At 37.2% G+C, this 21,975-nt stretch overlaps 3 protein-coding genes, 1 long non-coding RNA gene and 4 other non-coding genes across 8 annotated transcripts; 4 read left to right on the top strand and 4 right to left on the bottom strand.

Moving 5' to 3' along the window:
• Positions 1 to 5: 5 nt before the first annotated feature.
• Positions 6 to 7,097, top strand: LOC136242057 (ras-related protein Rab-23-like). The gene is made up of 7 exons (XM_066033432.1): positions 6 to 279; positions 748 to 833; positions 1,119 to 1,195; positions 1,247 to 1,326; positions 2,913 to 2,995; positions 3,050 to 3,130; positions 6,814 to 7,097. Exons 1-7 carry the CDS (start codon positions 128 to 130, stop codon positions 6,972 to 6,974), a joined length of 720 nt encoding a protein of 239 aa, XP_065889504.1. The 5' UTR covers positions 6 to 127; the 3' UTR covers positions 6,975 to 7,097.
• Positions 7,098 to 7,137: 40 nt separating this feature from the next.
• LOC136242056 (uncharacterized) lies at positions 7,138 to 8,725 on the top strand. Its single transcript, XM_066033431.1, has 5 exons — positions 7,138 to 7,578; positions 7,725 to 7,877; positions 7,937 to 8,149; positions 8,192 to 8,307; positions 8,367 to 8,725. The coding sequence occupies exons 1-5, from the start codon at positions 7,243 to 7,245 to the stop codon at positions 8,599 to 8,601; spliced, it is 1,053 nt and encodes a 350-aa protein (XP_065889503.1). The 5' UTR covers positions 7,138 to 7,242; the 3' UTR covers positions 8,602 to 8,725.
• Positions 8,726 to 11,077: 2,352 nt separating this feature from the next.
• On the bottom strand, positions 11,078 to 11,499 carry LOC136242104 (uncharacterized). The gene is made up of 3 exons (XR_010694477.1): positions 11,416 to 11,499; positions 11,187 to 11,369; positions 11,078 to 11,117 (listed from the first exon to the last, which is right to left on the bottom strand). It is a non-coding gene; the product is annotated as an uncharacterized lncRNA (long non-coding RNA).
• Positions 11,500 to 11,669: 170 nt separating this feature from the next.
• Positions 11,670 to 11,753, top strand: Trnal-uaa (transfer RNA leucine (anticodon UAA)). The gene has a single exon. It is a non-coding gene; the product is annotated as a tRNA-Leu (tRNA).
• A 1,645-nt stretch (positions 11,754 to 13,398) lies between these two features.
• On the bottom strand, positions 13,399 to 13,482 carry Trnal-caa (transfer RNA leucine (anticodon CAA)). Its single transcript has one exon. It is a non-coding gene; the product is annotated as a tRNA-Leu (tRNA).
• A 112-nt stretch (positions 13,483 to 13,594) lies between these two features.
• On the bottom strand, positions 13,595 to 13,678 carry Trnal-caa (transfer RNA leucine (anticodon CAA)). Its single transcript has one exon. It is a non-coding gene; the product is annotated as a tRNA-Leu (tRNA).
• Positions 13,679 to 13,789: 111 nt separating this feature from the next.
• Positions 13,790 to 13,873, bottom strand: Trnas-cga (transfer RNA serine (anticodon CGA)). Its single transcript has one exon. It is a non-coding gene; the product is annotated as a tRNA-Ser (tRNA).
• Positions 13,874 to 19,921: 6,048 nt separating this feature from the next.
• LOC136243070 (uncharacterized) lies at positions 19,922 to 21,658 on the top strand. Its single transcript, XM_066034588.1, has 5 exons — positions 19,922 to 20,409; positions 20,555 to 20,707; positions 20,767 to 20,979; positions 21,022 to 21,137; positions 21,197 to 21,658. The coding sequence occupies exons 1-5, from the start codon at positions 20,077 to 20,079 to the stop codon at positions 21,429 to 21,431; spliced, it is 1,050 nt and encodes a 349-aa protein (XP_065890660.1). The 5' UTR covers positions 19,922 to 20,076; the 3' UTR covers positions 21,432 to 21,658.
• Positions 21,659 to 21,975: the final 317 nt, after the last annotated feature.

The following is a 21,975-nucleotide window of genomic DNA, read 5'->3' as shown; positions in this document are numbered from 1 at the left end:
GCACGTGATTTTATTATTTAATCGTATCGAGGGCGGTCCTTATCAACAACAAAACAAGAAGATTTGTTGCGACGATAAGAGTTTGCTTGCTATCCTCAGCTACAGGCTATTCTTCACCGCACAGAAAATGGTTGAAGAGATCGAAACTGCAATTAAGGTCGTCGTAGTTGGAAATGGGGCGGTTGGAAAGAGCAGTATGATTCAGAGATTTTGTAAAGGCGTCTTCACTTCAGACTATAAGAAAACGATTGGAGTGGACTTCCTAGAGCGCCAAATACAGTGAGTTTGGCGTGAATTGGTACACCGTCTCCCCTTTCTCACTTGCATTTGTGTTGTTCACAACAAAGCTTTAATGTGTTAATATAAACCATAATAGTGAATTAATCCTTACTTGCAATTATAGTGTAGCTTTTATTCACACATGCAACTAAGTGCTGTTACTTTTGTAAAAACTTGTATTTGTTTTGCACTACATACATCACTAAACATGCCGTCGTGATAGTACAAGAAATTCATGACTGAGCTAGTACAGAACAGAGCTATCACCACTGTACAATTCCTGGTTGTGTGTTACCTGATCTAGTGTATATAATACATGTATGGTATTTCTGTTCCCAACGTTTTTGTGTTTAAATCTCCTTGCACCATAAACGTCTGCTAAGTTTAATGTGCTATCCTTGTTAGATATGATTCATTGCATTATGAGGGGTTAGCTTTTCACCACTGTTTTGTGTTTGGTGTTTTTAGGGTTAAAGGCGAGGACATCCGGTTGATGTTATGGGATACTGCAGGGCAAGAAGAGTTTGACGCTATCACAAAGGCCTACTATAGAGGTAACCTAGTTTACTAATATTGTATGCTTTAGCTACTTAATTATGCAAGTAATCAGTCTCGTGTGCTTATGATATTGCATCTTGCAAAGAACTCAAAGAATGTTTCAGTATAAGGTTTGGAACTGTGAATAGTGTAGAGGATTTAGAGTGGCTGTACCAAGTTGCTGTCAACAAATATGCTGTGGTTGTTAAGTCATCACTTAACACCTATCTTTCCTGCTTGTAGCATTTGACTTTATCACATTACCACGTAGTTTGTGTTCTTCACTGGTGATTACTCTGTAGGAGCACAAGTGTGCGTGCTAGCCTTCTCAACTGTTGATCGAGATTCGTTTGAAGCTATAGAGAGATGGAAAGAAAAGGTTTGTAGTCAGAAAAGTTGTCGTGTTTGAGTTACAGTAATTTTACTATAGGTTGAAGCTGAAGTAAGCGACGTTGTGATGACAATAGTACAAAATAAAGTGGACCTTATTGACGAGTCTGTTGTTACTAGGTGAGCTAGACTTATGTATAGCTAAATGTTTTTGTTGACATATGTACCCAATATCCATACAGTGGAACCTCTCTTAAAGGATACCCCTGAAATTGTAGACAGCCTCTTTACAACCTTGTTCCCAAATCTAATGGCGCCTCTTTACAAAGGACAATAATATTAGTCTGTCTTTACAGGAGTTCTACTGTATGAGAAAACTTCATGTAGAGTACCATAGTTCTGTCCAACCTGTAGGATTATTTACTGCCGGAGGATCTTCATATAGAGTGTAGTGGTGCAACATGTTTTATGATTATGTTTACCATTGCTCCTATCCCAGGGCAGTGTTTTATCACTGGTGGTTATGATGTACTTCAAACCATCAGTATAGAAACATTAACACATCTACATTCCTACAATATGTGCCAGATTGTGAATATGACTAGAAGTGGAATGCTAATTTATGGTCTACCCTTGTGACTGGATATTTAACAAATCAGTTTCTATATATGCACTAAATATTTTTGTATACCCTACCACGCCTATAGCTAGCTGGAGTATCTTGTGCTTGAGGGGCCACTGAGCTCCTATTAAAAATCCTCTACCAGGTTGTGCCCAGATCACTTGCAGTCAAGTTCTTAAGAAGCCACACAGTCTGAGATCCAGAAATATTCCCTCTGCATATAATAACAGCAATATTTGGGCTGAGTGGCTCACAAGATTATAAATGATTTTATGAGGTGTACATTTCACTAATAACAGTCTGGAAGTGTACATAGAAAGAAGCCCATCAACTACACACTATCCAATTTAATCAGCTAAGTCCTGTGCCATTTCCAGAGACACCAAGCTGATACTGAACAGTTCTAAAGGGTAGGCATTGTAGTGTGTGTGGTAGTTTAAGGAGAAGCTAAAACTGTTAGCCCATAAGTGAGCCCATTAGGTTGTGATAGAAGAGCTACTTGGACTATATGCACAAAAAAGTAAAAATTTATATTTGCACGTTAGTATTTATGTTTTTTTCCCCATACACTGATACCAATAGTTAGTAATAGTGTTAGCTGATACCTTTAAGCCATCGTGTGGTTTACTAATTTCAAATGGCTTGTTGTGCTGTGAAAGTTACCTGTAACCTGACCCCAAAGATGATGTATGATCATCATTCAAAATATTTAAAACTGAATACTCAGTTCTTACCTAGTAGTGATCCACTTCCCATACAGGTCCTTTAGAATAAAATTATCCCGCATTCATCACTTGGGAAGTGTGGCTCATCAGTGACAAGTATTACACAGTGATTCTATATTGTATAATAATATTCACTTTTAAAACTGCTTTTTTTTTTTGGTGTACATCAAGTGGATAAGTACCTGATAATTGGTATTTATTATTTGATGTGTAGGGTTTACATAGTTTAAACCACATGTTTATATTTGTTGGGTTTGCCTGTGTGTGTTCAATCTGTGTGTTTAATGTGTAAAAACTTGTTCACCTTTTGGCCAAACTGGCTGGCTGCATTAGGCAGGTCCTAATCGTGTGATACACTTTGCACAGGGACATATTAATTTTGTATATCTTGCCATTGTGTGTTAATGTTGTGTTGCTAGTGATGAAGTTGAGGAATTGGCAAGAAGATTAAAACTACGGTTGTTCCGTACTTCAGTGAAGGAGGATTTCAATGTAAACGAAGGTTGGTGTATCATTTAATATATCTCATTGTCATCCACACCTTTCCATTCGACAGTTTTTAACTATCTATCTGAGAGTTATATTGAGAAGCAATCACGGTCAAATTATACCTCAAAGCCTTCACAATCTTCAATAGGTACTCTATTGTGTGTTGTGTTCACCTGCTAACTGTGGTAGTTATTGGACTGACTATATCAGTTGTTTGTTCATGAATATTTACTGCCATGGCTGTATGCATTGCCAGTTTTTAAGGGGTGTGAATTGTAGGCTTAGCAACTTGCAACAACAAAGCATATATAGTAGTAATAACAAGAGTTCATAATATATATAATTAGGAGAGTGTCGTACCCCTGTAGAAGGGCATATCATGAAGGTGTGATGTAACGACAAGATGCTGTGGTTTGCGATGTATATGAAGCCATAAAAGTACAAGAACTGTTAGCACCGTTTCACACTCATAACACTCAGGATAGTCGTATTCGCGAATGGCCTAGTAAGAAACACCTACGAAGCGGTCTTAACCCATGAAGGAACGATTGTAGTTCAGTGAGAAATGCTCAGAACTGAAGTTAATTTGGTTGCTAGCGATGTTGTTAGGCACGCGTTCAATCGATACCATGTTCAACTAATGACATCATTAATTATACAAAGAAAAACAGGCAAACTCAGAAGTGCTACGTCATAACTTCATGATACGCTCTTCTACAGGAATATGTAAGAGTAGGACACTCTCCTCAGTATATACATTATGAATTCTTGGTAATAGTTATTCTATCGTGCAATATCATTGTAAAATTAGTAGATAACAATAGATCTGTACAAAATTGTGTCCCTTAATTAATAAACCCTTCGAGGACCGAATTAATTTTCAACTATGGAGGAATGCGTAACTTTGTGTTATAAGGAAGGCAGTGGTCTTCTGTAAAACGAAGATGGATTATTGTTTGGCATTGACTTAATAGTAATTTCATTCACAACAATAATATCAAAACAGTTTTGTTCTACACAAAATAGTACTTGTGATATGAAGTGATGAACGGGCGATGTCATTTCCAATGAATGTCCGCTTCGTTATTTCTTTATCGCGAATTGATGAGGTAGTCACATGATCTTTTGTATACAAATTGAATCGTCATCACGTGCTAAGTCTAATGGTGTTTAGTTTGATGCGCTAGGACAAAGTATTATCGAGATATGGCCGATCAAAGTAGCAAGTGTAGAGTAATGGCGGACAATAATGGAAGGGTTACTTTTTCTTGGTGGCCTAGCAGTGGAGATTTTCTTCAAACAAAGTGATACTTGGTGTGATTTTGTCAGGAATTCCACGGTGAGTATTGTGGTGTTAGCAAATTCTTTCTACTGTGTACTGATAAGTAGTTATAACAGCTTATACCGGCCCATGTACTTGTGCCCAATATATTGGGCTTTGGTCCTCGAAGGGTTAACAAAGTTGTTTGGCATAATTTGATAATACAACATGAAGCATATGTGTTAGCTTATTATTTTGGCTGCTATGTTATCTACTGTGTGTTAGTTCATTTCCATTTTGCAAAACAAGTCCCTGGACTTGTCTTGACTCTTGTGCATGATATTTCTGTTTAACTGGTACTAATATTGGCCATGTTGCAGATCCATTTGTGGGCATGTCATATTAAAGCTAGTACAGGGTATTTTACTTGTTGATGTTTAGGAGAAAAGAAATAAGTCAAAATTTCTTTGTCAGAAATTTATACTCTATCCATAAATTATGTGAACCTTCTTATTGTGTAAATTTTAACAGTTAAAAAAGATGGCCCTAATAGCACTCTTACATAGGGTTGCTGTATATGACGGATCGCAGATCGATGGATTACAGATCGACAGATCACATGATGAGCATATCCCTCTACTCATTTGAGATTATGTCAGTGTTGTATATATTTGATATATACGTAGTTATTTTAATAATAATGACAGAATGCTGCACACTTTAGACACACTCACTTCATCACTAAAATTCCCACACACCATTCCAGATTTATGGATTTACGGTCTTAGTATATAGTCCACTATCTGGTGCTTTATTAAAATTGTAGCACGTGTACATTGTTAGTCATGGCTAGGCAGGTGTTTGAGGAGTCTGTGGATTTTATCGACTTAACACAGTAAGTTAACTTGGCATGCTAATTAGCTATTGATGTTCTTTATTGAAGCGAAGATTCGGTTTCTGAACAGGAATCAGCGATCTGATAGTCAGGGAACACTCTCCTCCCACGAGAAAAGAAGCTAAATTTTATAATCTTGTGTTATAAATAATCATTGTTTTTACTAGAGCTGAAGATAGAGCAACTAACAAGAGAATCTGTTCTTCCCACCCACCTAGCTAAAACAACTTAGCCTGTTTGTGCCCCTACCCTTGCCAGTTCCTACCAATCCGTCATCGTAGGATTACAGCTGCAGTGGCATGGGCTGGCTGTAATACTTTACCGACTCTCACTTTGATCAAGGGTAGTAGACTTAATCTACAAATGAGTCTGCAAAGTCTTGTAATGATATCATGTAGCTAAACGGCCATAGCTAAATCTGTAAATCTGAAATGATGTGTAGGCATTTTAGCAATGAATGTACCTAAAGTGTGCAGTGCTTTGTCATTTATTACAACACTGACTCAATACTTATAAACATCTCCAATGAGTAGTGGGATATGTTCATCACGTGATCCATAATCTGCCGATCTGTAATCCACCAAATACAGCAACTCCTCTTACATCTGGTTGAAAAACTAGCCTGTTTGAAACCACCATTTTGTGTGGTGTCATCTTTTCTTGCTGCTGCAGTTAGGTCTATTAATCTGTGCTCGTGTTGGGGCTTGCACACTTTGGAGGAGTGGAGTAGGTATTGGAGTCCCACTGTACATTCTGAGTACATGCTATAGATATTTCCATGTAGAATATTGTTCCCTTAAGCTTAGGGATGTGCTGGTTTATTTGTAGAGCGAATAAGTAACCAGAATATAGTGGTCATTAAGTGACATTGATTGCTATGTAATTATACTATGCTATGATCAAAGAGTTCATACTATTAGCTAGTCCTTGTATGATGTATTGATGAAGTTTCCATAGTGACCATGTTTAAAAACAAACACAGTTGAAGTAAAAACCAGGGTTGGCATGGACATAGTGCAGTCTGTTCCATGTTAGCAGCAAACTGCAAAAGCTGACAACCAACAGTTGTCCACTTACATTTCACAAGGATGACAGCATAGCTTGTTTGGTCTCCAATATTGCATGCATTGTAACTGTGATGTCAACTATGGTAAGGTTTCACAGCTACACTTTACTTCATCACCAGGCACTTCTATCCAGGTCAGTACCTAGGTGTTCATACACGGGTTTCACTGTATACTGTAGTATAAGGTAACTTCAATCTCTCTAATAGAGTAGTCATTGATTGTGTATCAGGACATTTGAATAGTGAGATTTTATTTCTCTAATTAAAAAACCAGTACCATTTGATAAATACCGCTGTCCTTGTCTTCCTGTGTGTCTGACCAACTGTTACAATCACCGCGTTCTCTGTGCGAATGCCTCTCACTTGCTTGTAGGGACCTGGAAAGCTACAGCTATGGTAGTTACATCTTCCCTAGGCATAGACCTAAATAACACAGTGTTTGTACTTTATCAAAACAACTCGTTTTACAGTAAGTATAACATTGTATATTAAGACAGCAGTAATTTCAAGAAATGTACTAGCCAGTTTACGGCTGCCTTTGGAGGTATGATGAATTGATGCCAAAGAAATTGTGCTTACTTTTCACAAACATCATTTTTGTTACTGTAGGTATGTTCAATGGTACTGCTAATGGATCCAATCATCATCAGAGTAGCAACTCTAGCAGTAGTGCTAACACTGGTGCTAATTCTACAGGAGGTGAATCATTTCAAATAAAGCCAGTAAAACAACGAACAAAGAAAAAGCACACAACATGTACATTACTTTAGCTTCTTTGCACAATAAGTTAAACAGTTTTATTTGTTGTTTATGTCCATTTTTTAATGCTGTATACTCTCTGGTGACGTGTATTTGCAATATAATTTAATATTGTGCTCTATTTTTTCTCACGACGTTGTAATGGATGGTGTCTGTATATCTTCGGATATTAATTACGTAATTGGTGGCGTGATGGTTTAAAGATCACTATTAGCTACCAAATGGCGTGAGATCAAATCGCTATTGTTTGCTAGAGGGTCACTATATTTTAGCTACTAAATGGCGAGCAATAGAGAAGTCAGCTCTAGGCCTAATGATACAGTGGAAATTTTTAAAGATGTTCAACCTGAGGAGGTCTCCACGAAAGTCGACGGCTATTCAAATTTCTTCACTGGTGAAAAGAGCAGTGTAGAAAAGGTCGAGTGCAGGAGAGAATCAGCTAAAGAAATGACGAGCACGTATTATGACTTGGTGACGGATTTCTACCAGTATGGCTGGGGGGACTCGTTTCATTTCTGTCCAGTCTACAACAGGAGGTCGTTTCAGCAGTGCCTGGTGGATCACGAGTATTACTTATCAGAAAAACTAGACTTGAAGGCTGGAATGAAAGTGCTGGTATGTGCGTGTCACGATGTGTGTCGTCCTGTCTGCTTAGAGGTCTGCATGTACATGGCGGTGTGGCTGTAGCTCTAATAGAACATATACTTTACAGCAGCAGTACATTAATTTTGTGCATACATTAAACGATCTCATATTTGTAGGACATGGGTTGTGGTATTGGTGGTCCTGCAAGAAACATAGCTCGCCACAGTGGAGCTGAAATAATTGGATTAAACTTTAACGAGTACCAAATCAAGAAAGCAACAAAACTAACTGCAGAGGCAAACTTGCAACACCTGATCAAGTATGATAAGGTGACATAGCCCTATATATGGAATTACATATGTGTAAAGCAATATGATATTATTGTCAGGGTGATTTTAATGAAGCTCCATATGATGATAACAGTTTTGATGTAGTCTATGCCATTGAGGCCACATGCCACTCCTATAGTAGAGAGAAGGTATACGGGGAGGCACTGAGGGTTCTAAAGCCAGGTGGAGTGTTTGGTGTATACGAGTGGGCCATGACAGACAAGTATGATCCCAATAACCTTGAGCACAAGCAAGTGAAAGAAGGAGTGGAGGTAAGTGAACAATGTTGGCACTCACATATATACACTTAACAGGAAGGTGACAGTCTTCCCGAGTTGGAAACAATCACAGCAAACCTTCAACATATGAAAAATGTAGGATTTGATATTGTGGAGTGTAGAGACCTTGTGGAAATATCTGAAATACCTTGGTATAGTTGTACGCTTGTAATAATAATAACCAATTCATTATTTGTGTACTCTTCCCCAGGTACAAAGTTTTGGATGGTTCATCTCTGCGCAATTTTAGGATGAGCTCACTCGGACGTTTCACCACTCATGCTATGATCAGTGCCTTAGAATTATTACATATTGCTCCAGCTGGATCTAAGAAGGTCCATACATTATTATGTAATGCTGCAGAGTCATTGGTGAAGGCTGGCAAATTGGAGATCTTCACACCTATGCTATTGTTTGTTGCTAGAAAACCAACCAGCCAAGAATGATTTTGAAAGGTCATGGCTACAGCACTGGATGACTGGAGAACATAACACATTAATTTAGAATACAATCACGTGATATAGCCCCCACCACATTGTAGTTAACAGTTTATCACAGGGAGAAAAAAGATTTGGAGATACTATAAGGCTAAGCTACACGACTATCTGAAACCATTATATTATGCATCTATAAGTGACTGGCACCAGTATTATGACAAAATTATGGACTTTGAAAGGAACCTCTGCTTGAATTTGAGACTCTTGAATACTTGCCAGTTATCAAAGATCAAACAATGTCCAAAATCAGTATAAATTAACATTGTACACTTATAACATATGCACACGTTAGGCACATGTGATCAATTGATTGATTTATGGATTGATTGATGATTTTGCTTCTCAATGATCGGCAGAGCTGCTCTTCCTCATGGAGGGACACAAACACAGTAAAACACACACACAATGTACACATACACATGACAATTAAATATGTACAAAAATAATTATTAGTGGCATCATAAAAGATAGTGTAAGACATTGGTTCCTTTAATTCCTGAGGCAGATGGTTTTATATTATGGTGTCTTGCATACTTCTGAGTTTGAGACAACTACCAAGAATGTGCAAAGTTCAGTCACCCTATCGAGAGTACAGCTAGAAACAAGTCACCCTGTAGAGAGATCAGCTACAGAAATGTCACCCTGTGGAGAGTTCGTACTACATGGTTTTGAAGTTGTAAATACAGCAACTGACAATGATGGACCCCAGACTGACAATGCATACTGCATGTGTGTGAATCCATTAGAAGTTTAGTCAAACTAGAAGGAAGAACATGTCTGTGATGATTAACCAAATGAAGGTAGTCACTCATCTTCTGACAAGTACAAGCATGATCTCTGTGTAGAATCACATAACATACACCAGGATTACAGCATATTACTCAAAACTTATGATGGAGCATACATTGTGTACCTTAAACAGATCTATACACACATGTTTTACACATGCCGATCATATGCATGTGATAGCATGTGATTTAAACAGATTGCTGTTATGACATACTATGAAATAAAGTGGACAGCTATACTTGTTATACATGCTAGCATGGCATGTAGCTATAGTAATCACATAACTATAGTGGCTCAATCTGCAGTGATTTATCCAATTTTCTTCTTAGCAGTTGCCAGTTGGTTTTACTGACACTTGTTTCAGTCTGAAGGTTGCATGTTTGCTGTCAGCTGTATATAGCTGTACATGCATGTCCCCAAGCTATATATAAATCTTGATCAGTTGTTGCAATTGTGTGAGTTCATAAATATTTGAACACTTGGCTGTGTCTTGATTGAGTGTATATACTTGTCTTGCTTTTCTTGTTTGATCTACCAGTTTTAGAGAAAATAATGTGCATGATTAGTGTATAAACTTCTCACTTCAAATGGGCCCTTTTGCCTTTCTAAGTACAGGTAGCCATGGCCACCAAGACACATTTCACTGTACTTCCCTGTAAATATTATCAATACAAAAATTATTCTTCTACAGTGCATCCTCCCTAACTCCACCTTCTTTCCAGTCTGTTTAATCCAATACACATTCCATGCCTAACACCATTTCGTGTTCAATCACATGTATACATATTTACTTCTCTTCACGTCATTAGCTCTCTTTTATAGCAACCACTCCATCCAGCTGAAGGCTTCTCTTCCTCAAAAGAAGTAAGGCAGGACCATGCAACCGTAGTTGTTTGGGAGTGTAAAGTTGCAGTGTTGCAAGTGGTCCAGGGAATTAAAAATGGATTTCATTGATAGCACAACAGACCCAAATTCAAATGTGTGATTGTTCTAACAGCCTTGACTGCTATAGGTAATTGATTACTGAAGCTAGACTTCCTGAAGATGTGTGGTGAAGTTACCTACTGTGCTCTACTCCCACCAGCTTTGGAATAATAATAAGTACTTTTAAGTACATTGCTTTTGGGAATTGCCTTGCTGCTACACCACTGCATTTCCACTTGAACATCCTTCAGAATGTCATCAAACTCAACTACTAAATTATATATGATGCAGCTGGCATAATTGGCTCAAACCTATAGCTAACAGCCTTTAGATAACTAATAACTTATAATAATAAGTTAAGTGAAATTAATGGGAAGGAAAAAAAATTACACCTGTTTGTGAAAAATTCTTCAATCCTGTGCTTGTAGGGACAGATAGAAATGCCTGTCTCTTTCCTGGTCTACTGAGTTAGTGAAGCAGTTGGTCTTGCTTGTGCTATTTCAACTATTTTACTAGTGCTCCTAGCCATGCTAGTTTGAGGTCGCTGAGGAGTTAGGGTTTCTTTTGAACTTGTCTGTTCTATATGTCTTTCTGTGTGATACGCAGCCTTGGGTGAACTTGGGGAGAACACTTTAATGCAATCAGGATTGGCAGCCTCTTGTACTCAAACTGTTTCATACAATGGACTGGGCTCTGACAGTCTAAACATTATTTCTTTTAGTCTCTTACGTTTCTCATCCTCAGTTTCAAACCTGTGCACCAAATTTGGAGGTATATACAGTACATAAAAAATTTTCAATGTTGTTTATGTAGTAATTTACCTTGGAGTGGCTTGCCTCTTTGATGTGAGGTACTGTTCATATGCTGCTTCTCTTCTCAACAAGCTCTCTCGTTGTTCTTTAGTTTCTTCTTATAGCTTTTTAAATGGTAATTTTTCTGGGTCATGGCTAGCAGCAAATTCTTAATGGGCCCCAATAACTGAATAGATCTCTAAACACAGTTACCTGTGGCAAGATGAACATGTACAGTTTACAAAAACTTGTAACAAACCTGTGCTTCTCTAAATACATATGGTTCCATCTGATCCTTGTTTGTGACTTTTTCAGCAATTTCTTGTGGAATGTTTAGTTGCAGCTTTTCAGGGGACAAAAGATAGCAGTTGATAATAGCAGACATTTTACTCTCTAGCATACTGGGCATTGTGTGGTTGTGATACATCTCTTATAGGATGATAATACAAGCATAATAGATTTTTCTACTTGCATGTACATATATGAACAAATTTTGACCACAAGTTACCAGCAGTCAGGGTGGCCGAGCGGTCTAAGGCGCCAGACTTAAGATCTGGTTCACCAATGTGGGCATGGGTTCGAATCCCATTCCTGACAAGTTTTTTTTTTCCTTCTTTACTTTTTTGTTCATATACATCACTAATGTGGGCATAGGTTAGAATCACCTTCTTAACAAAAAAAAATCAATTCTTACAGTTGAAACCATAACTGTCATATTGTGTTGATCTTTTTTAAAATAATCCCATTCCTGACAAAAAATTCATCTTTTTCAATTGTTCCTACATTCATATCATTAAAACTATACCATGCAGTATCAAATACAGAAAGGTTGCATTAATTTCCCCTAACCCCTTAGATAGATGCTTATAATGCTGAGCGTATTTAGCTCTCTAATGAGTAACTTCCATCCAAGCAAAATTCTAATTTTCAGATCTGCTGCTACATGAGAAGTTTGTTTCGTCTGATAAAATTCCAATATTAGAGTTGTTCAAACAATGTGTCCAGGAAACGTTGCAAGTTGAGCCATCTTTAAAGCAAAAATAGGTCAATATTTTATTAACAGTCAGGATGGCTGAACAGTCCAAGACACCAGATTCAAGATGTAGTCAAATAACATAAAGATGCATTAGAACCTCATTCCTGATTATGTATATATACTGCACCTTGTGCTTTCTACAGTGATCAAGCAATGTGTAATACCTGTTGCATGTATGTAAGTTAAACACTAATAAATCACTTTATCAAAATTTGAATTGCAAGTGGTTATGGTGAATCATGCTATAGTACAAAATTTCCAAATTGATACAAAATTTTGGTGGGAGAAAATATCAGTAAATTTACCAAAAAATTCTTGTCCAATCATTTGCAAACTAAATAGAGGGATTGCAGTATGACACAATTTAAGGACTTGCTAAAATATTATCTGCCAAATTCTATCTGGAGTTAAATTGCCAAAATTTTCTCCAACCAAAATTTTGTATCACACGGTATACACATATGAGTGACTACATTATGTACTAAATAGGTTCATGTATAGCTATACCAACTGCAATTTCAAGTTGAAATTACTCCTTACAAAATGTGAGAATGAATGCGTGGAAAAGTCCAGCAGTTGTATTATAATGTGACATCGTATAAGCAGGGGGCATATAGAATGCATTTTCATTATCCACAAAACAAGTTCATTAAAATTCTAAAGTGTTGGTACATACATATGTGGAAGAGTGGACATGGACATTCTTTACTGCTTGAAGATAGCGTTTGGTGACATGCACAAGTGCTACACAAAAGTTTATGACAAAAAGAAATTGTATACAGTCAGGAATGTAATTCAAACCCATGCCACATTAGTGGACCAGATCTTGAGTCTGGCACCTTAGACCGCTCGGCCACCCTGACTGTTGATAGACCTTGTACTAAACTTTACACTTTAGCAGACTGCTAATTACATTGCTTCAGCACAGTGCTGAGTGAGTGCTGGTATGAGACACATTAAAGTAAAAGCAATGATCTACATAAAACAAAGAAGAAAAAAAGAAAAAACTATTGTCAGGAATGGGATCCAAACCCATGCCCACATCAATGGACCAGATCTTAAGTCTGGCACCTTAGACCGCTTTGCCACCCTGACTGTTACTAAATGTTCCACTAAACTTTGCTATAAGAGTGGCTACACTGCTAAATCACATCGCTGGAAAAACTCCAACATTCAAAAGTCACATTCTACGAATAAAAAAGGAAAAGTCAGGAATGGGATTCGAACCCATGCCCACTTCAGTGGACCAGATCTTGAGTCTGGCGCCTTAGACCGCTCGGCCACCCTGACTGTTGATAAATGTCCTACTAAACTTTGCTATAAGAGTGGCCACACTTTGGTAGATTGCCAATCACATTGCTGGAAAAACAAAATGTGCAGTGCTGAAAGAAGAAAATTTTTTTGTCAGGAATGGAATTCGAACCCATGCCCACATCAGTGGACCAGATCTTGAGTCTGGCATCTTAGACCACTCGGTCACCCTGACTGTTGATACATGTCTCACTAAACTTTGCTATAAGAGTAGCTACACTTTGGCAGATTGCCAATCACATTGCTGGAAAAACTCCAGAAGTCAAATTTTAAGGAAAAAAAATCTTGTCAGGAATGGGATTCAAACCCATGCCCACATTAGTGGACGAGATCTCGAGTCTGGCACCTTAGACCGCTTGGCCACCCTGACTGTTGGTGACAAACCAGTTAAACTTCTTACTATAAATATTGCATGTCTATCTACATTATATGGTCAAACTATAACAGAATTAGTTATTGGGGATGCACAAAAATATGGATCACGTATACAACATGCAAGTCTCTGTTGTTAAGATGACGTCAGTTCGACTTAGTAGCTATGTATGTACAACATCACTGCCAAACATTTCTGCTTTCAATAATGTTCATCCCTACATGCTACAACTTTTGTTACATCAGTACCTGGGATGTTACATGAGAGGTTTTCTAAGGGATATTCTCAGCAAACTAACTCAAAATTTCATTGCCAGCAGCAATTGTTATCAATTGAAAAAAGATTAACTGGAACCATTGACTTTTCAGCCACTCTCTAATCTTATAGATGTATTGCATCATGAACTAGGGCCAGTGTTTATTCTAGGGCTGTTAGGGGGGAACTTTCCCCCCCTTAAAATCTCAGACTCACCCCCTAAAATTGTGAGTGTCTACTACACTATACTTAGGTTTAGCAATGACATACTAAACTTATCAAAAATGCTCTGAGATTCAATCTGAGAGTGGTTAATATGTAAAAATTTCCAGGTTAAAATTGCAAACAAACCTTAAAGTGCTCTCAGTATATATTATAGTGATGGCTATTCAATATCTGAGAGCCCAAGTATTGAAAAAACGCATGCTTAACTCTCAACATTGTCCTTAAATTCCATCTCAAAAAGTGTATATAATTTTGTAAAATCTCTACTTTCGAAATGGCATGTACAGCCATCTCAACTACCCCCAGATATAATATCAGAAAGCCTGTATTAAAGTCTTGTTTTGCCATAACCATGAGAATGCCCTAGTATTTAATTTCAAACACCAAAAGTTTTAAATTATTTCTTGGAAGACATCTACATCATTATATTATCACTACCGTGCACTCATGCATCAAGCTCTACCACTGGATTCACAAAAATCAACACTCATGAGCCTTAAATGCCTAACCAGATTGGCAACTATTTCAACTGCTTTGTATAGTTGTGAACTTGGACAACTATATAACAGACTTTCACCTGGTCACCCCCTGAATTCCTGATTCCCCTCCGAAGGAGAAATCCTAGAGTAAACACTGACTAGGGCTGGAAGATTCTGGGATTAATTGTGATTGTTCCTGAGCATTGTGATGTTTGAGATGCATATTAAAAAAAATCATGATGTTGTGACATCACATGTAAATGTTCATTCTAGTAAATTCAAAATGTGTTGTGGAAGAACTCGATCTGGAAAACAATCCTAAACAGGCTACACTACTTAGACAGTTTATAGTGTGAATAAATTTTACTAATTAAAAACCTTACCTATTGGACACCGTTAAATATCTAAGGATACTATTATTCATTATACTGTTTGTATTAAACTGTAACTAAGAACAGTTGTACACAATTTTACCCTGTTTTGTTAAAATAAATAATTAAATTGTTCTGTAAATATGTATTTATTAGAATGCAATGGTGCGACATGTTTTACCACTATGATTACCATTGTATACTCCTATCCCAGGACAGTGTTTTATCACTGGTGGTTATTATGACCATCAGTGTAGAAACATAGACACATCTACATTAGACACATCTACATTCCTACCAGATTGTGAATATGACTAGAAGTGGAATGCTAATTTGTGGTCTACTCTTATGATTGGATTTCTAGGCCATACAATGCCTAATATACTAATTGGAGTATCTTGTGCTTGAGGGACCACTTTGAAAAAATCCCACACCAGGTTGTGACTTATTTCCAGATCACTTGTATTCTTAGACAAGTCCTTAAGGAGCCACACAGCCTGCATGGGATCCAGAAATATTCCCTCTGCATACAATAACAGCAATATTTGAGCTGAGTGGCTTACAAGATTATAAAATGATTTTATGAGGTGTACGTTTCATCAATAACAGCCTGGAAGTGTACATAGAAAGAAGCCTGTCAACTACACACTATCCAAACTGATAATGAACAGGCCTGTACAGTAGTGTGTGTGGTAAGGAGAAGCTAAAAACTGTTACTTCCATAAGTGCCATTAGGTTGTGATAGAAGATGTACTTAGATTGTATGCAAGAAAAAGTGAAAAATTATATTTGCACACTAGCATTAATTTATGTATTTTCTAAACTGTACGCCGATACTTTTGAGGCGTCATGGTTTACTAATTTCCAAGTGGCTTGTTGTGAAAGTTAACTGTAATGTTAGCCTGACCCCAATGATGTACTGTATGATTATGATTCAAAAAAATTTTTTAAACTGAAATGTAAGTGATAACTGTCATGTTATCAGACACTCTAGTAGTGATCTACTTCTGATACATGCCATTTAAAATAAAATTGTCCCGGCCACATTCATTACTAGGGAAGTGTGGCCCATCAGTGACAAGTGTTATGCTATATAGTACAATAATATTCATTGTATGGTAGTGGGGATATGATGTTTAAAACTGCTTGGTTGTACATCAAGTGGATAAGTACCTGATAATTGGTATAGTAGAATGGCTAAGCAACAAATTTTGATGAAATTGTTCACTTTGCGATCATCAAAGCACCAAATTTTCTATACTAAATCATTTGAGATATGGTGCCACATCAAAATCATTGCTTTAGGGCATGTTCTGAAACTTTTAAACTAGCCATTTCTAGCCGGTCAGGAAACCATATAAGTGCATTCAAAGTCTTCATTTTTCTTAATTAGCATGAATGTATCTCAAGTTTACAGGTGTAATCAGACAATCTGTCAAAATGTGGTAAAATAACATGTTTTTAAACACTTTCAATGAAGCCAATATTTCAATGTTAAAAAGTACAGGTACGATCCAATAGAAATAATGTATTGGATATATATGGCTTCATATACTGTGGCCCTCCATGCTTCTTAACATGGCAAGCTAATTACCTGGATGGGCACATCCTTTGATCAGCTTTTGGATGTGACCATCCCTTGCTTGTGTATGCAGATGCAAAGTTTCAGTATATTCACTGTTGAGCTACCTCAGAGCACTTTATGGCTTCCCCAATACATTTTCTATTGATTTCAGGTTCTTTGAGCGTGATATGATTGGTAATTTTAATGGCACCATATCTAATATGAAATAGTATGAATTAAGCAAATAGTTTGGTGCTTTTATCAAAAAGCGAACAATTTTTTCACTTAGCCACTCTACTAGTAGTTATAGACAATGCCTGTATATGATCCTATTCTTGTTATATGTAGGGTTTGCACAGTTTAAACCACATGTTTATATTTGTTGGGGGTTTGCCTGTGTGTGTTCTATCTGTGTGTTTAACATTCACTTTTTGGCCAAAATAGTCGGCAGGTCCTATTCCTTACACAGCAGCACATAGTCTTGCCATTGTGTGTTAATGTCGTGATGTATTTTGTGCCTCTGATCTAGTGAAGAAGTTGAAGAATTGGCAAAAGATTAAAGTTACAGTTGTTCTGTACTTCAGTGAAAGGGGATTTCAATGTAAATGAAGGTTGGTATATCATTTAATGTGTTTCATTGTGATCCACACCTTTTCCATTCAACAGTTTTTAACTATCTGTCAGAGAGTTATGTTGAGAAGCAATCACGGTCAAATTATGCTTCAAAGCCTTCACAATCTTTAATAGGACTCTACTGTGTATTGTTTTCACCTGCTAACTGTGGTATAGTTATTGGACTGACTATATCAGTTGTTTGTTCATATTTACTGCTATAGCTGGTCAGTTGTGAATTGTAGGCTTAATGATGGCTTAATTAGCAACCTGCAACAATAAAGCTTATGCAATTGATTCTATCATTTCATTATTATAAAATTATTAGACAACAATAGATCTGTACAAAAGTGTGTCCCTTTAAGTTGTATGGTATTTGGTAATGCAACATGAAGCGTATGCATGACATACATGTTAGCTACCTTGTCTGTTATGTTTCAAACATTGCCAGCATTGTGTGTGAGTTTGTTTCCATTTTGCAAAACAAGTACCTGACTATTGTGCATGATATTTACATTTTGTGTTCCCCACCTCAGCATGTATAACTGGTACCAATATTGGTCATGTTGTAGACCCTTTTGTGGGTATTATTAAAGCTAGTACAAGGTATTTTACTTGTTGATGTTTAGGGCTACTTGTCAGAAATTTATACAACATACTTTACAGAATGTAAAATTAATTATGTGAACTTCTTATTGTGTAAAGTTTGACAATTAAAAACATGATCCTAATAGTGGATGAAAGACTAGCCTGTGTGAGACCACCAGCTTGCGTGGTCTCACCTTCGCTTGCTACTGCAGTTAGGTCTATTAATCTGTGCTCATATGGGGGCTTGCACACACTGGAGGAGTGTACTAGGTATTGGAGCCCCGCTATGCATTCTGAGTACATACTATAGATTTTTCCATATATTGTTCTCTAAAACTTAAGGACATCTTTCTGTGCTGGTTCATTTGCAAAGTTATAATCAGAGTGTTGATCATGACCTGTGCATAAAGTGCCCTATAGTGGTCATTAAGTGACGTTGATTGCTATGTAATTGTACTACGCTATGATCAAATTATTAGCTAGTCCTGAAGCAAATCGGATATTAGGCAATGGCTAGCAAATTGGACATTAGGCAATGGCCTAGATGAGCAACAGTCATTATCCAAACACAGCAGTTCAGCAAATGATTCTGATAACAGACTTATTTTTTGTCTGGATCAATAGTGTTAAATAATAGTTGTTGTTTTGATGACTTTCCATAATGATCATGATTAAAAACAAACAGTTGAAGTAAAAACCAGGGTTGGCATGGACATAATTCCCGTGTTAGCAGCTGTAAATAATGTAAAAGCTGATAGCAAAAAATTGTCCACTTATATACTATACATTTCACAAGGATTACAGCATATAGCTTGTTTGGTTTCCAATATTGCATGTTGACAAGGTGCATTGTAACTGTGATGTCAACTATAACAAGGTTTCACAGCTACAATTTACTTCATCACCAGGCCATATTACAGTGGAACCTGTTAATCAGGACACTTTTATCCACGTCGGTCCCTAGGTGTTCACTCTATACTGTAGCATGAGTTAATTCAATCTCTCTAATAGAGTAGTCATTTATTGTGTATCCAGACATTTGAATTGTGACATTTTGTTTTCTCTAATTAAAAATCAGTAAATACTGCTGTCCTTGTCTTCCTGTGTGTCTGACCAACTGTTACAATTGCCATGTTCTCTGTGTGAATGCCTCTCGCTTGTTTGTGGGGACCTGGAAAGCTACAGCTGTGGTAGTTACATCTTTCCTGGGGATGGATTGCATAGACCTGAATAACACAGTGTTTGTGAAAACTGGTGCTTTATCAAAACAACTCGTTCTATAATAAGTATAACATTGTATATTAAGACAGCTGTAATTTCAAGAAATGTACTAGCCAGCTTACAGCTGCCTTTGGAGTTACGCCAAAAAATTGTACTTACGTACTTTCCACAAACATTATTTATGACCTTGTTTTGCATGTGCTGTAGGTATGTTCAATGGTATACTGCTAATGGATCCAATCATTATCAGAGTAGCAACTTTAGTAGTAGTGCTAATGCTGGTGCTAATTCTGCAGGAGGTCAGGAAGTGAATCATTTCAAATAAAGCCAGTAAAACAACACAACATGTACATTATTTTAGCCTCTTTGCACAATAAGTTAAACAGTTTTATTTATTTATTTAATTAATTATTTATTTATTTATTTATTAGTGATGCACAAAACTCAAACATGAGTGTATGTGTTAATTATATTGTATATAATACTAACTCCGATATCAGCAACAACTCATTCAGCACTAACATACAGACTGACTCAATACAGAGAATGGCTAACTTACATATCCTACATCTAAAGTGTTACATTAAGTGTGTGGGTATGTGTTAACTAAGACATGTCTGCTGGAGTCAAGTATAATGTTACATCATTCTTACATACGAATTTGTTGTCAATGTCCATTTTTTAATGCTGTATACTCTCTGGTGACATGTATTTGCAATATATATTTTTTCACAACATTCTGAAGGTCAACTTTGCCGTATACTATCTCCGGATATTAATTACGTAATTGGTGGCGTGATGTTTCAAACATTGCTATATTAGCTACTAAATGGCGTGGGATCAAAACACTGTTCTTTGCTAGAAGGTCACTATCTTAGCTACTAAATGGCGAGCAATAGAGAAGTCAGCTCTAGGCCTAATGGTACAGTGGAAATTTTTAAAGATGTTCAACCTGAGGTCTCCACGAAAGTTGACGGCTATTCAAATTTCTTCACTGGTGAAAAAAGTAGCGTAGAAAAGGTCGAGTGCAGGAGAGAATCAGCTAAAGAAATGACGAGCACGTATTATGACTTGGTGACGGATTTCTACCAGTATGGCTGGGGGGACTCGTTTCATTTCTGTCCAGTCTACAGCAGGAGGTCGTTTCAACAGTGCCTGGTGGATCACGAGTATTACTTATCAGATAAACTAGAGTTGAAGGCTGAAATGAAAGTGCTGGTATGTGCATGTTAATATGTGCGTCGTCCTGTCTGTGTAGAGGTCTGCATGTACATGGCGGTGTGGCTGTAGTAACTCTCTATTAGAGCATACATTTTACAGCAGCAGTAGATTTGTGCATGCATTAACAATCTCATATTTGTAGGACATGGGTTGTGGTGTTGGTGGTCCTGCAAGAAACATAGCTCGCCACAGTGGAGCTGAAATAATTGGATTAAACTTTAACGAGTACCAAATCAAGAAAGCAACAAAACTAACTGCAGAGGCAAACTTGCAACACCTGATCAAGTATGATAAGGTGACATAGCCCTATATATGGAATTACATATGTGTAAAGCAATATGATATTATTGTCAGGGTGATTTTAATGAAGCTCCATACGATGATAACAGTTTTGATGCTGTCTATGCCATTGAGGCCACATGCCACTCCTATAGTAGAGAGAAGGTATATGGGGAGGCACTGAGGGTTCTAAAGCCAGGTGGAGTGTTTGGTGTATACGAGTGGGCCATGACAGACAAGTATGATCCCAATAACCTTGAGCACAAGCAAGTGAAAGAAGGAGTGGAGGTAAGTGAACAATGTTGGCACTCACATATATACACTTAACAGGAAGGTGACAGTCTTCCCGAGTTGGAAACAATCGCAGCAAACCTTCAACATATGAAAAATGTAGGATTTGATATTGTGGAGTGTAGAGACCTTGTGGAAATATCTGAAATATCTTGGTATAGTTGTACAATTGTAATAATAACAACCAATTCATTGTTTGTATACTCTTCCCCAGGTGCAAAGTTTTGGATGGTTCGTCTCTGCGCAATTTTAGGATGAGCTCACTTGGACGTCTCACCACTCATGCCATGATCAGTGCCTTAGAATTATTACATATTGCTCCAGCTGGATCTAAGAAGGTCCATACATTATTATGCAATGCTGCAGAGTCATTGGTGAAGGCTGGAAAATTAGAGATCTTCACACCTATGCTATTGTTTGTTGCTAGAAAACCAACCAGCCAAGAATGATTTTGAAATGTCTTGACTTGAGCGCTGCATGGATAGTGTGACACTTCAATCAAACAACTACAACACTTTTAGGAATGGAGGTTTCAAAAACTTTCTAATGCATGTATTCTCTTACCACCATAAGATAATCTATCATGAAATAACACACACGCATACAATAGCTTACTCATGTATCATTAGTATGTGGCTGTTATACTGTTGTAAGTTGCAAATCAAGAGTGACTCAGCCTGTCAAAATAATAAAGCTGAGAATATTTGCCTCATACTGAGACATCAGTTTAGAATGCAATCATATGCAAGATATGATGTATATACCATGCAGTCCTAGCTGATACCTTATCACAGGGAGAAAAGATTTAAGGACACAATAATTCTGTTTTGTTGGTAGCTGCATGACTATCTGAAACAATATGTACAATTTCAAGTCTGCAAATAACTGGTATATCATAAGACTTCAAAAGAAACCATCATTGAATCATAGCTCTTTTGAAGTCTATTTTTTAAACCTTAAAATTCTGTGTTTGAATTTGAGAAATTCAGTTAT

The sequence above is a fragment of the Dysidea avara genome, chromosome 13 (genome assembly GCF_963678975.1).
Source record: "Dysidea avara chromosome 13, odDysAvar1.4, whole genome shotgun sequence".
In the NCBI taxonomy this organism is placed as follows: Eukaryota; Metazoa; Porifera; class Demospongiae; order Dictyoceratida; family Dysideidae; genus Dysidea; species Dysidea avara.
The sequence above is the reverse complement of the archived record's forward strand: the minus strand, read 5'-3'. Positions and strand labels throughout refer to the sequence as shown.

Bases quoted from the DNA above. Each gene is read 5' to 3' on its own strand.
- LOC136242057 (XM_066033432.1), top strand. From the start codon at position 128: ATGGTTGAAGAGATCGAAACTGCAATTAAGGTCGTCGTAGTTGGAAAT. The intron at 834-1,118 runs GTAACCTAGTTT...ATTACTCTGTAG, and splicing joins CACAAAGGCCTACTATAGAG to GAGCACAAGTGTGCGTGCTA. The intron at 1,196-1,246 runs GTTTGTAGTCAG...ATTTTACTATAG, and splicing joins TAGAGAGATGGAAAGAAAAG to GTTGAAGCTGAAGTAAGCGA.
- LOC136242056 (XM_066033431.1), top strand. From the start codon at position 7,243: ATGGCGAGCAATAGAGAAGTCAGCTCTAGGCCTAATGATACAGTGGAA. The intron at 7,579-7,724 runs GTATGTGCGTGT...TCATATTTGTAG, and splicing joins AGGCTGGAATGAAAGTGCTG to GACATGGGTTGTGGTATTGG. The intron at 8,150-8,191 runs GTAAGTGAACAA...TACACTTAACAG, and splicing joins AAGTGAAAGAAGGAGTGGAG to GAAGGTGACAGTCTTCCCGA.
- LOC136243070 (XM_066034588.1), top strand. From the start codon at position 20,077: ATGGCGAGCAATAGAGAAGTCAGCTCTAGGCCTAATGGTACAGTGGAA. The intron at 20,410-20,554 runs GTATGTGCATGT...TCATATTTGTAG, and splicing joins AGGCTGAAATGAAAGTGCTG to GACATGGGTTGTGGTGTTGG. The intron at 20,980-21,021 runs GTAAGTGAACAA...TACACTTAACAG, and splicing joins AAGTGAAAGAAGGAGTGGAG to GAAGGTGACAGTCTTCCCGA.